The following is a 19,383-nucleotide window of genomic DNA, read 5'->3' as shown; positions in this document are numbered from 1 at the left end:
CTCAGCAACAGAACCCTCTTTCCTTGGGAAACTATCTCTTAAGGCTCAGATAGAAATGCTGTCTATGGCACCTCCTATGTATGGAATAGAAAAACATGATCGAGGACCCAGATATGAAGCCACACAACTATAACCAACTTGTCTTTGACAAAGGAGCTAAAAATATACGATGGAGAAATAGCAGCCTCAACAAAAACTGCTGGGAAAACTGGTTAGCAGTCTGCAAAAAACTGAAACTAGATACATGTATATCACCCTATACCAAGATTAACTCAAAATGGATCAAGGATCTTAATATCAGACCCCAAACTCTAAAGTTGATACAGGAAAGAGTAGGAAATACTCTGGAGTTAGTAGGTATAAGTAAGAACTTTCTCAATGAAACCCCAGCAGCACAGCAACTAAGAGATAGCATAGATAAATGGGACCTCATAAAGCTAAAAAGCTTCTGTTCATCAAAAGAAATGGTCTCTAAACTGAAGAGAACACCCACAGAGTGGGAGAAAATATTTGGCAACTATACATCAGACAAAGGACTGATAACAAGAATATATAGGGAACTTAAAAAAATAAATTCTCCCAAAACTAATGAACCAATAAAGATATGGGCAAGTGAATTTAACAGAACTTTCTCAAAAGAAATTCAAATGGCCAAAAAATACATGAAAAAATGCTCACCATCTCTAGCAATAAAGGAAATGCAAATTAAAACCACGCTAAGATTCCACCTCACCCCTGTTAAAATAGCCATCATCAGCAACACCAACAACAACAGGTGTTGGCGAGGATGCGGGAAAAAGGAACCCTCTTACACTGTTGGTGGGGATGTAGACTAGTACAACCACTCTGGAAAAATATTTGGAGGCTACTTAAAAAGCTGGACATCAATCTACCATTTGATCCAGCAATACCACTCTTGGGGATATACCCAAAAGACTGTGACACAGGTTACTCCAGAGGTACCTGCACATCCATGTTTATTGCGGCACTATTCACAATAGCCAAGTTATGGAAACAGCACAGACGAATGGATTAAGAAAATGTGGTATCTATACACAATGGAATTTTATGCAACCATGAAGAAGAACGAAATGTTATAATTCACTGGTAAATGGATGGAAGTGGAGAACATCATTCTGAGTGAGGTTAGCCTGGCCCAAAAGACCAAAAATCATATGTTCTCCCTCATATGTGGACATTAGATCAAGGGCAAACACAACAATGGGATTAGACTATGAGCACATGATAAAAGCGAGAGCACACAAGGGAGGGGTGAGGATAGGTAAGACACCTAAAAAACTAGCTAGCATTAGTTGCCCTTAATGCAGAGAAACTAAAGCAGATACCTTAAATGCAACTGAGGCCAACAGGAAAAGGGGACCAGGTACTAGAGAAAATGTTAGATCAAAAAGAATTAACCTAGAAGGTAACACCCACGCACAGGAAATCAATGTGAGTCAATACCCTGTATAGCTATCCTTATCTCAACCAGCAAAAACCCTTGTCCCTTCCTGTTATTGCTTATACTCTCTCTACAACAAAATTAGAAATAAGGGCAAAATAGTTTCTGCTGGGTATTGAGGGGGTGGGGGGGAGAGGGAGGGGGTGGAGTGGGTGGTAAGGGAGGGGTGGAGGCAGGGGGGAGAAATGAACCAAGCCTTGTATGCACATATGAATAATAAAAGAAAAACATGATCTAGTTCTGAACAAAGTCTCTCTTTCCTTAATGACAGTGGATAGTTCAAGAACGAAAACATGACCTGAGCTAGGTCAACAAGATTATTTCATGAACCAGGAGTGACATTTTCTCTTATACATTAAACTCATTTGATGTGCAAATTTATCACATGAGGTTTTGACCAAGTGCGATCACAAAAATTTGAATAAAAAGAAATTTCAAAAACAAAATTTCAAAATTCCTGCAAGCACTCGTACACAGCTGAGAAAAGCACTCAGTCAGTCCCACATTATTGTCACGTGTTTAAATTGTTGCATGATCTGCTGAGTTTGTTCCCTCCCCTTAATTTTGTGAAACTAAGCAACTATGCCTCCCCAAAAGCAAATGGTGCTCAAAAGACAAGGTAGAAGTTATGGCAATCCTCCCAAGCCAAAAGGGGCACATAATGTGCTTAATTTAAACGATAAAGTGAAATTTTTAGATTTGTTGAAAGGCAGCATGTCTTTAGCAGAAGTTGGGCAGCATTATGGGAAAAATGAATCAAGCATCTGCAGCACTCAAGATTAAGAACACAAAATAAGATCTTTTTGGTGAGCAGTATTACTGTGTACATCAGTAGTTTTATGACAGTATTAATTTAGCCTACTCCATAAGCTTCCAAGTTTTGGATGCTCAGACCAATAATATGTACAGTATAGATAAGTGGGATTAATTTTATACTACTCTATGCACCCTGAGCATTAGCGGTTTTTCCTCAAGAACAGTCTCTTTGGAATCATATTCTGGTGGATAACAAGGACTTAGTGTATTGTAAGCCAAAAGGAGAATGTAATAGTAGAATTATATCCCTGGTTTCTATGTCCAAATTTCATCTTCTCATAAGGAAACAAGTTAGATTAGATTAAGGCCTAATTAGGACCTCACTTAACCTTAATTACCTTTCTAAATGCCTTATCTCTAACCACAGTCACTGTTTTAGGTATATAATTCAGCACATAACACACTGGAACATGGACTTGATGCTGGAGAGCCAAATTAGACCTTGTAGACCCCAAGGCACAGGTGTCCAATAAAACTTTCTTGATGACGGAAATGTTCCATATCTACACTCTCCAATATGGTAGCCACTAGCCACATGTAATTATTAAATTAAAACTAAATAAGGCAGACATAGTGCCACACACCTATAATCTCAGCATTCAGGAAGCTGAGCCAGTCCTGGATACACAGCAAAACCCTGTTTCAAAAAAATAAATTAAATTAAAAATTCAGCCACATTTCAAGGGTTCAATAGTCACATGTGGCTAGCATCTGTAACATGGGACAGCACAATTTAAGGAATGGTATAGTAATAAGACCGCAGGAACTTAGATCTGTTAATAACCTGAAGGACTATCCCTAGAATATCAACAAAAAAGAGAAAAAACTTCTGTCCTGTCTGAACCACGTGTCTGAATCTCTCTGCTCATCTATACATTGTATTATATTAATTTAAAAGTGAGTTGCTGCCATAAAACAAACTCCTAAAAAACTCTTGATGAAAGTTGGAGAACAGGTAGCAAGGAAACACATCTTAAGCTGGAAAGCTAATGACCTGTTTGCACTTGCAAAACATTTAGTAGCTCTTGCCTGTAATAGTAGGGAGGGTGCATCACCCATCTACCAAGTCCATAGCTCTAAGAAAATCAGTTAGAAAAACTCAGAATAGCGGTGTGTGCTAGCTAAAGATCAACGAGAAAGGTCAATTTAGCTACAAATAAAGCAATGAACAAGCAGAGACAGACAAGAAGGCAGTGCTAAGGAAAGCTCTCTCAGCAGCAAACCCCAATCTATAAAAACCAATAATTTGGGGCTTCTCAGACTAGGGTTAAAAAAAAAAAAAAGTAGCTGGGCACCAGTGGCTCACATCTGTAATCCTAGCTACCCAGGAGGCAGAGATCAGGAGGATTGAGGTTTGAAGCCAGCCTAGGGAAATAGTTTGAGACCCCCATCTCAAAAAACCCATCACAAAAAAGGGCTTTTGGAGTGGCTCAAGGTGTAGAAAAAGAAAAAAAATAACAAGGCAACTGCTTTTGTGTTCTGAATGCAAGAAGACACTTTAGACCCTGAGGGGTTTTTTTGCCAGATAGCAGCAAAGATCAGGTTGAGAGCGTTGCTTTCCCACCTGTGGTTCCTAATGTATCAACTTGGTTAAGCTTAAATAAAGAAAAGAGAAGGAGCCATTTTGTAGCACACAGATACCTTCTTTTGTTATTCAATCAAATACCAGTCTAGGTGCTGTGGTAAAAGGATTTTGGAGACACAATTTAAATCCTAACCAGCTAACTATAAAATAAAGTGATCATGACCAGTGAGCTACCTGGTCAAGTGAGTGCCTACAAAAAAAAAAAAAAAATCTAGTTCTTCCTATCAAAAACAGACTACTGACTGTTATCTATAGAGGAGGCAAAGTACTCCATATATATCTCAACCCAGCCTTGTGCCTGGTCTATATTGTGAGTGGGGAGGCATAGAGTGGGAGGGGAAAAAAAAAAAAGACTATAAACAAAAGCTGAATTTACAGTTGTTCTCTCTTTAATCTTCCCTTCTGGGCTACCTATGGAGAGAACAGCTTCAACCTAGGTCTGAAGCTAACAAGCTTCTCTTCCTGTCTGCTTTACAGATTTCAGACCTGTGTAACCAGCCCTCAGAAACATGTAATAAATCTCTGAATACTAACTGTCTAGATTCATCACATGTTAACCTCTTACCTGTTCTGCTTCTCTGGTTAATCCTTGACTGAATACATCATCCAAAAGTATTAATTCAGATATCCCCAAGCAGATAAGAACATAAGGAATAGAAGAAAAGGTCTAGTATAGAGTTAAGTAAGGAATCAGGAGGGTCCAAATCTTATGACTAAAAGATCTTTTGTTATGTAGTTAATGCATATAGTACTGAATTTAAAAAAAAAAAAAAAAAAAAAAAAGCAAGATTCAGAAATCTCTAAAGATTTTTTCCCCTTTGGTTTTTTGAGTCAGCTTGCTGTAAGGAGTTCAGACTGGATTCCAACTCCAGATCCTCCTGCCTCCCAGGTATTGGCTAGAATCATTCTGTTGTTGTTTGGCAGTCACACTCAGGGCCTTGTGCATACGAGGCATGCACTGTACCACTGAGCTACATCCCCAGCTCTATAAAGTTTTGAGAAGAGTTTTACCACCAAACTACATTAATGATCTATAAAAAAAATTATGAATAAACTTTTAAGAAACCCTACAGGTCCTAAATCTACACCAAATGACAAAGGACTACAAAAGCAGTTTAGTTCTTAGGGTTGTCATACTCTCCAGTACCCATATACTTTCAGATGTAGCCAAGGACACAGCCAACAGTCAAATGAACATCCCCTCTGCATAGAGCAAAACTGGTTTAACCAGGGAACTTACACAGGGTCAGGAAAAAGATGCTACAACTCCCATCCCAAAACAATTTCATTATTAAAATGGATCAATGACTGCTACATACTTCCTATTTTTCTCTTCTCTAAAGGAATTTTTAATTACGATTAGCCTATTTCTATTTATCACTATACAAGTTGGGCAAAAGAGAAAGAAATAAGTTGCTAATTGTTTTGTGAATGACTAAACTGAAGAGAAAAGGCATAATGTAGGTGACTTTCATTTCGAGCTATATGTAGTAACTGGATGGGATTGTGAATTGACGCTCTTGAGAAAAGAGAGGATTAAGTATGGGAAGCTTTGTACAAATGTCAGATGGCCGGAAACTTGAGCCCAATTCTCAAGAAGAAAAGTTTAGACTGGAAATGCAAATGTGTAAGTCATTGACATATGGTAACTTAACAGAAGACTAGCTAAAATCATCTAAGAAGTGAGACCAGACATAAAAATATAAAACAAAAAAAATAGGGCAATGAGTTAGTAAACAATCAAAGGATGTGTACTGAGGAGGGTAGGAGGAAGCAAGAAAAATCAACAGAAGACAGGGTAGTAAGGCAGAAATAGAAGACAGGGTAGTAAGGCAGAAATAGGAGAGGGGGCATTACCTAAGTGAAGATAGGAGAAACACCTTTTAAGAAGCAAGGACTGGTCAACTGCTACTGAAAAGAACAGATATGAAATGGGCACAATAATTAAATACTATAGCAAAAAAAAAAAAAAAAAAACTCCATGTATCTTGGGAAAACAAAGTACAGAAGTATCAACAGAAAATTTTTAGGAATTTTTAAACACTACCTTGAGGAAGGTCTTTACAAGTCATAAAAAGAGTATAATTTACTAAGCAAAAATAATTTTTTTCATATTGTGAGTATAAGCATGGAGTACATGCAACAAATAACACCGTAAAACCACCAGTTATACCCATAAATATAAACAGTGTAGGCAAATCACCAAGAAAAATACAACTCTAATAAAATGAGGAATAAAACAGGAAATTCTCAAAAGAAACTCAAACAAAAAATAAACTAGTCGTATCTAGGCTGATTCTCATTTTTGAGGACAGTAAACTTGAGAGTATTATCAAATTTAACATGTGTGTACACTCTGGCTAGGCCCAATAATTTCACTTCCCCAGATCCCCCCCAAAGAAATATTTTTGTACTCAAAAGTAACTATAAAATGTTTATTTCAACATTATAGTTAAAATAGCAATGTAGTGAAAACAATCTAAATGTCCACCAACATGAAAAATATAAATTATGAATATGTGTCCAATACATAAAATGTTCCACACTGTGGAACATTTAACTTTTATCCATTTACCATGTGTAATGATTTTAAATATGTCTACTTTACTCATATTCACTAGGAAGGAAATGGATGATATTACTAGAGACTGAAAACAGCCACACATAGATGTTCAATAAATGTCAAGTAAAAAAAATTAATTCCTATACTTTATCTCACACTAGTAGGAGCTATACTAGAGACTTTGCAACAGGACTATTTTCACGATTAATTCCATATAAAAATAAGAGGGAAACATGACATAGAGAAGAGACAATAATAGGATTAAAAGCTCAACTGGAAATAAACTTAGTATTAACACAAGCATACTATAACACAAGACTTACTTTTCTTCTCAGATATTAGCTTTAGGGTGATAGAAAAGAAGGAAAGAAAAATTCCCAAATCTATTTATTCTACGTTCAAAACCAATGATACCAATCTTTCTTCAGATCCCTCTGAAACAGTTTTCAACCAACTGTTATTAAACTAATTAGGAGATGCTCCACAGGAAAAAAAAAACCCAAATTGAGAATTAATTTTAGGGGCCGTGGGTGTAGCTCAGAGGTAAACTACTTACTTTGCATGCACAAGGCCCTAGATTCAATACCAAAACACATACACACCCACACACATCCGCCCCCCACCCCCAAAGGATTGAGGATAGATACTTATATTCCTTCACTTTTTGTTTTTTCTTTTCTAATCCTATCTCTTGGGGTAAGGAATGAAGGGTTAAATTAAAGCAGTTAATAGTCTTTTGGGGAAGGAAAAGACAAGATTGCTTTCTAGAGATCCACAACTATAAACTCACTCCATAAATATGACATGAATAGTCTGTACTTTCAAATAATCTCAAAAAATAAAAGAATGAATTTGCTTGAAAAACACTGCCTGGTGTGCCTCATGATTTTCTCCGTGTTTTAATTAATTTGAACATTAGGTAATAAGCAGTAAGAATATAATTAAGTAAAATCTGCAGTCCTCCTTTATGACAGATTCTATCACTAATCCTCCAACCACTTTTTTTTTTAAAAAGTATCCCTCTCAAGACTTTACCTTCTTTTACTCATCACTTTCACAGTACAGCAGCCAGAAATAATTTTGTGTAGACTTAGCATCGAACTATTTAAAATAAAAATTATTTTGGATATCCCAAATATCTTACTTAACCTCACCCAACACTATATTAAACTTTTGCCAATTTAAATATTAACAATGAAAAACAGGACTGTAAAATAGGTACAGTGCGTGGGGGAGTACTAGTTGGAAGAGAGGGAGGGTAAATGAAGGAGACTAAGGTGACAGTATATGGTTGATGGACTTAATACACTTGTATGAAACAGAACTAAGAAACCTCCTGCAATTGCTTTAAATGGGGTGGGGAAGGGATTTAAGGGGAGAGATGCTGGGGGCAATGTAAATAATGTACAATATAAGTCTAATTAGAAAATGCTGTTTCCAACCATTTACCCAAAAAAAAGCACATTTTTTTGCCCTTGACTCATAAAAACCTATTTAACATTTTCCAATTTGTTCTCAATAATCTTCTTGTGTACTTCCATCAGCATGACTCATTATGATCCATGTGCAAGCTTTGATAAATTCTACCATACATCACAACTATTTAAAAAGACATTAAATAATATTAGCTCCAACAGGAATTCCCTAAAAGTACTCAACCTTCACATTTTTTTTTTTTACTGTTGTGCTGGGTGGGGATACATGTGTGGAACTTCACAGTTTTTCTTCCCAACCATCTTTTATCTCTAATTTCACTCAGTAGTAAACTTAAAAAGTTAACCCCTTTAAAAGATAATGTAACATTTATGAGTTTTATAGGATGATGATTATTACACTTTCAATAATTAGGTCTATTTTAACTCCAAGTTTCAGAGTATTCTTGGGAAAAAACAGTTTCCTTTTCACTAACCAAAATCCCAAATTATAAATCATGATAAAAATCATACTTATATTACTCCACAGTTCTACTTTCCCTCGTGAATAAGAACAGTTTCAAGGTGGGCCCCAGTGACTCACCCCTGTAATCCTAGCTACTCAGGAGGCAGAGATCAGGAAGTCTGAGATTCAAAGTCAGCCTGGTAGAGTGCCTCAAGGTGTAGGCCCTGAGTTCAAATCCCAGTATTGCCAAAAAAAAAAAAAACAGAGATTCTAAAGACAAAATAAAATAAAAACATTAAGTTAGGTATCAGAAGTCAGAGAGGATATTGTGTTTCTTTCTGAGTAGCAAATGGCTGGGAATACCTCTACCAGACAGACAAGGTTCAAGGGACTAAAAAAAGGGTATTCATATTTACATATCACCCTCAGTTCCCTAAGCACTTATTTTTGTATTTAGTGAAGATGAAACCCAAAAGAAGTTAGAGTTGGCATAGGATACTCTGAATGTTGGTGCCTCTTACTAGTTCTAACAAAAACAAAAGTGATATCAACAGGCACTACTTCATACACAATTGTGAAGTAAAAACTACTTTTCATTTATGGTCAAGTATGCAACAATTTTAAGAATCCTTATTACATCCATATTTTCTAACCCATTAAGCTATTTTTATAAAAATAAATTAAACTGTCATGAATGAAACTACACTGCCTTAAGAACCCCAAAAGTATGTTTCTAATCAACTTGAAAGCACATTTAGATGTAAGGAGAAACAGTCTAACTGATATCTACTTAGGAGTGAAAATGTGCTGTTTTGATGATTATTCAACACTGTAAACTTTTATAATAGTAACTCCAATTAGGTTGGTGAGGTTAAAAATGACTTGACTAAACTGAGATTAGAGTCCCATTAAAATATCTTATAGGAGTCCACTATAAATAATTGCAACCAAGTTCTGTTATTTTAAGATGTGGGGTTCCAAATACTTCCTACAGCAAGTGGCTAATAAAGAAATACTTACGTAATATTCTTCCTTCAAAGACCTAGCTTCATGAAAACCTAGCAAAGTAAGATGCTAAACACAGTACTGTACAGTGGGAGACATAAAGATGAGCAAGACAAGGCTTCTGCCTTCAGATCTAACAGTCTATAGACAGGAAGTAAACTGCTTTATCAATTAAAAGGCTAAAGATTTAAGAAGAGAAAAAAGAGGTACAGGGCTGGTTTAGTACAAAGAAGTGATAAATCTTGGACTTAACTATTTCACAAAAAGGCCTTCTTTGTTACCATATTACTTTTTTAGAAACAATTTCTAAACCCAAATAAATGAGCTGGGGTGGGAGGGGGGTGTGCATAGATCAAGTGGTAAAGCACTTGCCTAGCAAGAAAAGGGCTCTGAATTCACTTGTCAAAATCAAAATAGATAAATAAATATCCATGGCTGTCAGATTCCCTACTATCTTTGCAGTGAGAACATTTCAAATCAACAAGACTGTAAGAGATGCACAGGTCATAGACCTTTCTGGGTGTCTAAAGTTCTGTATACATACTGTGGGGCTAGGGAGAAGGGCAAAAAAAAAAAAAAAAAACCCCACAAAACCTTCAACAAAATCTTATGTTTCAGATTATTCACTTTACCAGACCAAGTTAACAGCCCTTATTTTAAAGAAAGATTTTTTTTTTTTTAGTTTAATAAGGAAAGATTATTTTAAAAAGTAAGAATCTTGAAACACGGAAGTAGTAGATTGTCCCTAAGGAGTAGTTTTCACTATAAAATTTTAATTTTGTTAATAATGCTTAACTATAGATGGTGGAAATATGGATATATTTATTTGTATTTCTTTTTTTCTTTTTTAGTTTTTCTGAACAAGTAAAGGAAAAAGCTTGGAGTACATAATTTGTCTTCAATGGTTGTCTGCCAAAAACCTGTATTATCTGAAATTGCTTTGAGTTAACTGAAATGCTGACATTACAGATGTTAGTCAGTATCATACAGTGTAACGAAAGCATGCAAATGAATGAGTGAATAAATGAAGGAATGTGAATGGTTTGAATCAAACAGACTCAAGTTCTATTCTGACACATATTAGCTACATGACACTGATGAAGCTGCCTAATGCACTGCTAAACTAGTTTCTTTTTCAGTAAAATGAATGTCTCCTCTTCCAACATTTTTATGCTTCTGAAATACATACACCATAAACAGGATATACATCTAACCGTTTAACTTCACTTCCCACAATTCCCCAACTCATGGGTGTATTTCTTTTTCTTTTTTTTTTTTGGCTGTGTCAGGGAATGAACTCAGAGCCTTGTGCTTGCTAGGCAGGCACTCTACCACTTAAGTTACTATACCGGACCTTTTGTACATTTTTCCTCCCAATTAGTACACACTAATTGTACAATGGGGGGAGGGTAGAGTTCACTGTGGTATTTCCATGCATGCATACGCATCTTAAGAAGAGTTTTGTTCAGCCGGGTACCAGTGGCTCATGCCTGTAATCCTAGCTACTCAGGAGGCAGAGATCAGGTGGATCAAGTTTGAAGCCAGCCTTAGGCAAAAAAAGTTCGAAAGACCCTATCTTGAAAAAAATTCATTACAAAAAGGGACTGCTGGAGTGACTCAAGGTGTAGGCCCTAAGTTCAAACCAAGTACCTCAAAAAAATTCAGTTTTGTTCACCACTGCTTACTCAATACAGTACAAAACCAAGCATATAGCAGAGACACCAAACATTTATTGACTAATAAATATGGTGACACCCATTTCATGGAGTTATGATTAAAAAAAATGAGAATACATGAAAACCATATTGACTCATTTATCTTTCATAACAATGCTATAAAGTAGAATCTATTATTATTATTATTATTATTTACACATTGGAAATTGAGGTGAAGAGGGGTTAAGTAACTTGCCCAAGATCACAAAGCTATTATGTGATGGATCTAGGGTTTGAATACAAGCTCCACAGTCCAGGCTCTTAACTTCACACACAGTGGGCACCAACTTAAGTATTAACTCTTACTATGTTTTTAAAATCTAAATATATTTAGGGACTTATCAGACATTCAATAATCAATGCCTATTAGTTTAACTGACTTTCCCCTACCTAGGGAAGAGCACTATAACTGAGAAGCGATTAGAAACTGAAAGATGTTGAATCTAAACATTAGCTATTCAGAGACTCTGGAGCTAAGAAAGGATGAAAACAATTTTATTTCTTCTCTTAGTTTCCTAGGTGAATTCCGGATCCTCCCTAGGTACTAGCTATTCAACTGAAAAAAATGTATTTTTAAATCAAGTCCTGTGGTAAAGCAAAATAGGAGACAAGAAAATAATTAAGACAGACTACTGCTTCAAAGATCTTAACATCTAGTTTACAAATAATGCCACATCAATTAAAGAGGTGAAACTGGGGAACAGATAAAGCAAGTTTCTCTGAGTTAATCTGTGTTGTATGTATTTACAGAGGAATTTAGCACTTTGCATTAAAAAAAAAAACAAAAACAGTCTGTGGAAATTAACTTGAAAAAACAGCCCGGTTTTTGAAATTGCTTTTTCTCTCTAGTTCTCAACCCTAGCTCTTTCATATCGGTAACAAATTCTCCCTAGCCCTGGAAATCCTTTCAATACTAAGTCAATACCGATTTATTTACTGACTCCCTTTGTGTAAAATTTCTTTGCTAGGTTTATCTCTTAATGTAAAGCCATGGATTACCTATAAACATAGACTATATTTACAGTTTTCTAATTTTCAACAAAATTTTTACTTTTGAACATAAAAGCCCAGCCTTTAATACTGTTCTTGATTTGAATTCTACTTTAAAAATCAATGACATCAGTAATATTCAAAAATGCATTCAACACCATGCAATGTTATTTCTCAAATGAAATGTAAACTTGCGATTTCAACTTTTTCTTATAATATTTGAGTAAGAAATTTAGTCTGCTAATTTTAAAAGAAGTCCATCATGGTTTTTACGTTGGGAGATACACTTCTGTTTTTCTTATTGGTCAGTCACCCACAGAAAGCCAAAAATTTTAGATCTCAGGTCTTGCATAAAATATAAGGTGGCAAAGGGAAAGGAAAAACTCTTGATCATATACTTTTGTTTCCAGGTAAATCTGAAGCTATGCAAATTATCTAAAACACAATTATCTATTCTGAAATACTTTGGTGGAAAAATCCAATTCTCAATAACCTACTCTAGTGTTTAAAAATAATTATATTCTGGTTCTTCAACATGTAAATAAAGCTCTTATGTACACTGATTCTCTTTTCTTCCCATTTCTCCTCTTTCAGTAGATACAAAGAATATCCATATAGCATTTCTTCATAACTAACGTATTTTGTTATATTAAATCTCTCACTTTTTCAGATTAAATACAGAAAAAGTACAATTTTTCATATTCCTTTTTAACCTTCTGAAGAATTTTCACTACAAGAATTAGCTTAAGGATCATGTTATCCACATTTTTTAATTGTATAGATTAAAACAATTATGGAACAAAAAAAAAAAATCCTTACATATATTGTGATTTTAGCCACGAACCTCCTAACTCCAGAAAGTTAAACTGCTGACTTATCAGGAACATGATAATTAAAAGAAAAACATTGTACAACTCACTCATTTGGCTTACAGTGTACAGTATCCATGAGGTTTATTTCTTTACTGTGATGGAAGAATGGAGGCAAGTACAGCGAGACAAACTTGTATTCCTTTGTGTCTGCTCATCGCTCATCATGTACACGAAAAACTTTTTTTAATGGTTGCACTTTCTTACACCTATTTCTCCTGACTCATCTTCATAACACACCACAGTGCAGAAGACAGAACAGAGCACATTAAAAACAAAGCAACACTCTCCTAGTTCAGTCAGGATATACCATACACATTTTCTAAGGAAAACAAACCTGACCCACAAAACTAACATACCTACAATCTTAGAGCTATTCAAAATTTAAGAAATTATTAGGCCACATTCTAATGGACAAAACTGCCTAAGGAGGTGGAGTTTCCAGCAGAATATTTCAGTAAGGGTTTCATTCAAGTATCATGAACTTATTCTAAACCACAGTTTGATATTTTACTGGAAAACTTAAAATATTAATAAAATATTGGCATTTTGCCCATAGCTCCATGATAAACTAAGTTCAGTGGCTGAATTTTTGAAAAGGGTCAGAAGGCAGCTACAATGAAATAAACTACAATTGAAACCTGTATTGACTGAAGCCTTTAGAAAACTTTAATTTCTACTTTTGCAACTACTGGACACAATCAGTTTCCTCTAAGTCTTGTCCTCATTTTTAAAATAGAGCTGGGCTAGATTATTTCTAAAATGTTTCTCGCTTCTGAGAAGAACCGTAAAACTGAATGATTCCAAGTACCACAAGATTTTTAACTGGAGATGAGAATCCCAACACATCTTTCTCTTCATTGCTTCAGTATTAGTCTCTTTTTTTTAATGATGCTGGGGAACTGAACCCAGAGTCTTGGGCCTGGTAGGCAGGCACTCTTCCACTGAGCCACATCCTCAGCCCTCTCTTCATGGCTTCAAAAGCAGCCTAAGCAACACACTATCTTCAAACATTAAATTAAGCCAATACAAAATCTATCAATACAAATCTATCCACAGAACCCAACATGTCAAATAGAAATAATAGCAGGAACTGAGCTGGAGGTGTGGCTCAAGTGGTAGAACACTTACCTACCAAGCATGAGGCTCTGAGTTCAAGTCCCAGTACTGCCCCCCCTTATCCTAGCCCCAAAAGAAAGGAAAGCAGAGAGTGTACCTCTTTTTTGGTATGGGTACTGTACTCCAATCTTATATCTCTATATACCTGAGGCAAAAAAGAATGTTGTCTTATGCTAGTAGACAAATCTCAACCCCTTTAATAGTTATTTCTCTATCTGAACAGAACTGGATGCAATAAAAGCAATTTTTACAAAAGCAGCCTTTCATCAAGATCTGTTTGTAGAAGAGAATAAATGACAAATGATCTTCCAGATAACTCAGTTCTCTCTCACAACTAAGTTTTAGTCAACTTTTAAAGCTTTTTTCCTCTGCTGCCTTAAATTACAACTGCTTTCTCCAGATTAAGAATGTTCCATCTTCCATTTAAGAGGAAGGGACAAGAGAGTTATAAAGAGTTGATAAGTGGTAAGGCTAATTCTTCGTTAGTGATTAGTATGGCATGTTGTACCGAGCTTTTGGGTTAAAAGGCCTTCTTTGAGGAATAAAGGTCTTGCAACGCCGCCTGTCTGTGGAATCAGGAAAAATTAGAAACAGTTACGAAACCAGATCACTAGGACAAATCAAAAGGCCTTCCTACCCCAACTCACCACAACCAGGTCTAGGTCCAAAGCAGGCTTTGCTGCCTTTTATTATTTGGAAAAGAACTAGTCCTAGCTGCATTATTCCTCACTAAGGAAGCATCTGAAGGTGCGTATAGATGTACATGCAAGGATCAAATACATTTTCCATCCATTTATACACTTACAAATGTATATAGACAAGATCGGTTCATCCAAAATCCTTGAGCTCGAGAAAGTGAAGATTGATTCAACAGCCACAATAGTCAGAAAAAAAAAAAAAAAAGCCCTGCAGCAAACCAGTATGGAAAAATACAGCTTTTTCACGTGTCTCTCACACAAATACTTAGCTCCTAGTCCAATCTCACCTCCCCTCCAAAACTGCTCCCTTGCACCTCACGACTGGGGAACCCTCGCAATTCTTGTCCAACCTATTATGTTACCCCTCCCGTTTTAGCCCCGCCCCCCGCCGGGAATAAGATGGCCTTACTGGCCCCAGGGAGACCACCCTCCTCCCAGGGTAGGCGAAAAGGGACTCTAACCGGTTTCCTCCATCCTTCACCACGGGAGCCTTACAGGGTAACAGGCCGTGCACCAACTCTGTGGACTTCTCGGTCCTCCCACCCCCACGTGTCAGCTACCCTCCCCCACATTCCCACACCTCACGATTTAGGCCGAGGAAAAGAAAGGGGGCAGTCGAAAGCCTGGTCCTCAAGACAGATGGACCCTTCCCACCGCAAGTCCCCTCCCAGCCTCGGCCCCTATCCTTTATGGTCCCTTCCTCCCTCCTTCCTTTGAAATCAGGCCCTTGCCTCAGAAACCTCCTCTTCCTCGTCGTCGTCGTCCTCTTCTTCCTCGCTGTTGTTGCTGCTGGTGCCGCCGCCGCCTCCGCCGCCGCCGCCTCCACCGCCACCGCTGTTGTCGCTGTCGCTGCTGCTCTCGCTGCTGCTCGGGGGTCGGCAAGTCCGGTTACGCTTGGCCTTGTGGTGCTGCTGCTGCTGCTGCTGCTGCGGCGGCGACTTCTTCTTCAGGAGCAGGTCGCAGACGCGCACCATCCCACGAGGAGACGAGGCCGAGCGAGCCCCGCTGCCGCCGCCAACCTCCGCCGCCGCCGCCGCCGCCACCGCCGCGGGGGGGGCCGCCACCGCCGCCACCGCCGGGGGGCTCTCTTCTCCCTCAGCCGCCGCCACCGGAACCGTCGCCTTCTCCATCCCCAGGGAAAGAGGGAGGGCGCGGGCAGGGGAGGGGCGTGGGGGCTACGCTCTACCGCGACTTCGGCCGCACCGGGGCCGACACAGCGCTCGGGGCCGCCTCCGCCGCCACCGCCTCGGTCACCTCTACTGCCGCCGCCGCCGCTCCGCCAGCTCTCACCTCGTCTCGCGATACTAAAGGGCGGGGAGCCTGACGGTGGGAGGGAGGGAGGGAGGGAGGGAGCGTGCGGGAGCAAGGGGGTGGGGAGGTGAGGCGTAAAGGGAGATGGGTTGTCGGGAGACCCCGAGAAGGGGAAACAAAAAAGTCGTAAGGAAGTGTGCCAAAGGTGGCTTCGGAAGGGGACCGCGGGGACGGCCTGCACGTCCGCGAAAGCCCGGATTTCTTCTCTTTTCTCGCTACTTCCCCCACGCACAGCTCTGCAGCCCTCCCTTCTTCCTTCCTGGCTTGTGACTAGAACGCAGCCGCAAGCGGAAGCGCCGGTGACGCCATCAGCCGTCGCCTGAGCGGCGGCGCGCGGATGGCCGAAAGTCGAAAGTGAGATTTCGAGGGCCGGGACTCCGGCCCCGGCGGGCGCGCAGCGCGGCGGTGCGTGAGGGAGGGCGGGCAGGAGGGGAAGCTGCAGAGGAGCGGACCGGGTAGTGTGGGAGGCGAAAACGGAAGCGCGGCCAGGCCCTGCGTGAGCGGGAGGTCCGCTCGGCCAGATCCGGGAGGTGGGGCCTCATTCTGGACCTCCCTTGCGTAGTTTTATTCCTGGCCATTTTTTTTTTTTTCCATCGCTAAACTGAGAGGGCTTGGAATCTTAAGAAATGGCTCCGTATAAGGAAAGAGCCTCCCTGGCTTAAGTTTAAGTGCTGGCTCATAGGTTTCCTGAACCTGATTTTCAACACCTGTGTGATGTGAAGGGCATGCATAGGGGGGTCTCCAAAAGAAAGATGAGCCAGGATTTGCTGACGATTGACCCTGATTTAGCTGTTCCACCCCTCACCAACACAACTTTTACGTGTGAAGTGAGCATCTTAAGTAATGTCTTTGCCCTTGTACATCTCTGGGAAGAAATAATGTGGTGGGGATTCTGACTGAGTTCGCTCTTAAGTGTCCGAAGACCTTGCAGAACTTTTAAAAATAAGAGTGTAGCTTATTGAACTCAGAATTAGTCATTTCTAGTCTTGTACGAGTACCGTGGCATAAGGAAAACGAAGCAAACATCAGAGGCAGATGTACTGGCACGAGATAAAAAGTATGCCTCGACTGACATAGTTGCCATTTTAAGACTGCTAAGTTTAGCTGAATGTGCCTGATTTCTTTTTTTTTTTTTTTTAGCATTTTTCTTCTTAGCACTGGCATACCATATGAAATGTGGGCAGTTGCCAGTACTTACAGAGCACCCCAGCAGAATTGGCGATGACTAAATCAATTCATTCAAGCAAAAATCCATCATGCGCCTACTATGTGCGTAGTTCGTGAAATCAAGTCTGTTTCCATGGGCTTCACTGTGTAATGCGTGCTATAGTAAATATGCGTACAAAGTGCTAACCATCTGTCCATCCCTCCTTCCGTGGTTTGCTGACTTCCAGGGTAAAACAAAACATTACATTATTCATCTTAACCACTACAGATTTAGGGTCCATAATTTCCCTGGATCCCTCCCTCACATTTTATATGTCTTTCATCACCTTTGTCTCCTTTTCAGTATCTTTTCTCCCTTTTGCAGTCTTTACCCTATTTCATTATATGACTTCAAACTTCACAAGATTGAGGCTATTAAGCCCAAATTCTCAAAGTGCTAAAAATTTCCTGAGTTTTCCTTTTCACCAGTACCAGAGGAATGAGAAATTCCTTGTTCCCATATTCCCCCTCTTTCTCTTACGTGCATTATTTTTTCTGTCCAGTGCTCCACAAATTCTGGTTCCTTAGCTTATCTTTCTGTAACATTCACTCTTTTCATTCCTTCACAGATTTTTCTTTAAAAAATTCTTTCTACATTCATTGTCTTTTTTTTAATCTTGAATTGACTCACCAACCCTCTGCACCTATCCCACTATCGAAGTTGTCTAAGTAATCTCATTTGGAAGAAAATGAGTCTGCTCTTGAAAAGTAGCAAAGTGATGATCTTGGTTTTTTGGTTTTTCGTTTTAGAACTTTGTGGCAGAAAGTTACTAGGCATTTATCAAACGTATTTCTTCTTGGGCACACAGTTAAACTAAATTTCATAGCTTCTCATGTGATTATGGCCTTGTTATTGAGTTCTAGCCAATAAGTATGAATGGAAGTGATGTGTCTCCTGTCCTCACTCTCCATCAGCTTGATGCCAGTGAGCATGGTGATCTCAAAAAGCATGTATTGGAGATTCCAGAGTCAGAAGCAAGAGGGGGCACAAGTAGGTGAAACACTGCTTGGGAGAGAGTCATCACAATTAGCAACACCCCCTTTTGGACTTCTTGTAAAAGGGAAAATTGAGCTTTGAGAACTGAAATGGCCATAACTAATCCAGATATTGGTACTAGAAGTTGGGTACTACTAAGACAATAACAAAATATGTTACATTGGCTTAGTGATGATTCAGCAGGTAGTAGAGAAATTAATTTGGAAGGAGACCCATATTTGCAGAGGCAAAGTAATTGGTAAATGTGTCACCATATCACCTGGGGTTTTTTGTTTTTTTGGTGAGGGGGTATGGAGTTAGGACTCAGAGGCTCACACTTGCTAGACAGGTACACTACCTATCACTTGACCCACTCTGCCAGCCCTTTTTGCTGTTGGGTATTTTCAAGACCCAACTGGTGGGTCCACTGGTGTCCAGCTTGCATTACACTTTTAACAAGGTTTTACTAAAGAGATTAGCTCAGGAAATACTTGGCAGAAAGGAAAATTTGTCTGGAAGGGTTAGGAAAACTGAGTTTCTGTAGACCTAAAATGGTAAAAAATGCAACTGAAAGAGTCCTTAAGTACAGTTCCCTTAAGGTTTAGTCTTGCAAAAAAGATCAGATCAAGGATGTGGTTGTCTCATCCACAGCCATTATTTTAGATGCCTCAAGGTGGCTACAATAAAGTTCTAAGGAAACTGGCATGAGAGCAAGGACGTAAAGAAATAAATCAAGCTTGAGAATTATGTAAGAAAGAACTTTGGGCATAGTTACTCAGAAAACAAGTCAGAAGACATCAGTTTTTGAAGGAATTTTATTACTGATGAAACCATAAAACTGGCTCACATATCATTGCTCAAGTATTAAAACAGTGGAACAATTATTTCAACCCCAAATTTGCTTAAGTAGGAAATAGAACATAAAAGCCTTACAGCTCAATACCCACATAGGATGAAGCAATGGAGAGTAATGGACAAAGAAAAACATGTCAGAGGCTGGTATCTGAGCCCATACACAATAATAGACAAGAGAGTTTTCTTGCAAAGATTAAAATTGGGGCCACATCAAAACTTCTACTCTCAGGGAACATGTAAAGCAGTTATGCAGTGTTGCGTGATTATTATGCACCAGCATTTCACAATGTCTTAAGTCTTTCCAAATGAGAGAACATATTACAAGTTCCTGTCCC

At 38.8% G+C, this 19,383-nt stretch overlaps 1 protein-coding gene, 1 long non-coding RNA gene and 1 pseudogene across 6 annotated transcripts in view; 2 read left to right on the top strand and 1 right to left on the bottom strand.

Annotated features, from left to right (window-relative positions):
• Positions 1-15,973, bottom strand: part of Ankrd17 (ankyrin repeat domain 17) — a 153,435-nt gene extending 137,462 nt beyond the window's left edge. For all 5 annotated transcript variants that reach the window (XM_020157111.2, XM_020157112.2, XM_020157113.2 and 2 more), the window contains exon 1: positions 15,432-15,973. In XM_020157111.2, the coding sequence (XP_020012700.1) occupies positions 15,432-15,830 (399 nt within the window). In that variant the 5' untranslated portion in view covers positions 15,831-15,973. The remainder of the gene's footprint in view (positions 1-15,431) is intronic.
• LOC141411272 (small nucleolar RNA SNORA51) lies at positions 4,079-4,191 on the top strand (annotated as a pseudogene).
• Positions 15,974-16,041: 68 nt separating the features above from the next.
• On the top strand, positions 16,042-17,364 carry LOC141410953 (uncharacterized). Its single transcript, XR_012435781.1, has 2 exons — positions 16,042-16,416; positions 17,152-17,364. It is a non-coding gene; the product is annotated as an uncharacterized lncRNA (long non-coding RNA).
• The last annotated feature ends 2,019 nt before the right edge of the window (positions 17,365-19,383 follow it).

The sequence above is a fragment of the Castor canadensis genome, chromosome 9, assembly GCF_047511655.1.
Source record: "Castor canadensis chromosome 9, mCasCan1.hap1v2, whole genome shotgun sequence".
NCBI lineage: Eukaryota > Metazoa > Chordata > Mammalia > Rodentia > Castoridae > Castor > Castor canadensis.
This window is presented reverse-complemented; position numbering and strand designations above follow the sequence as displayed.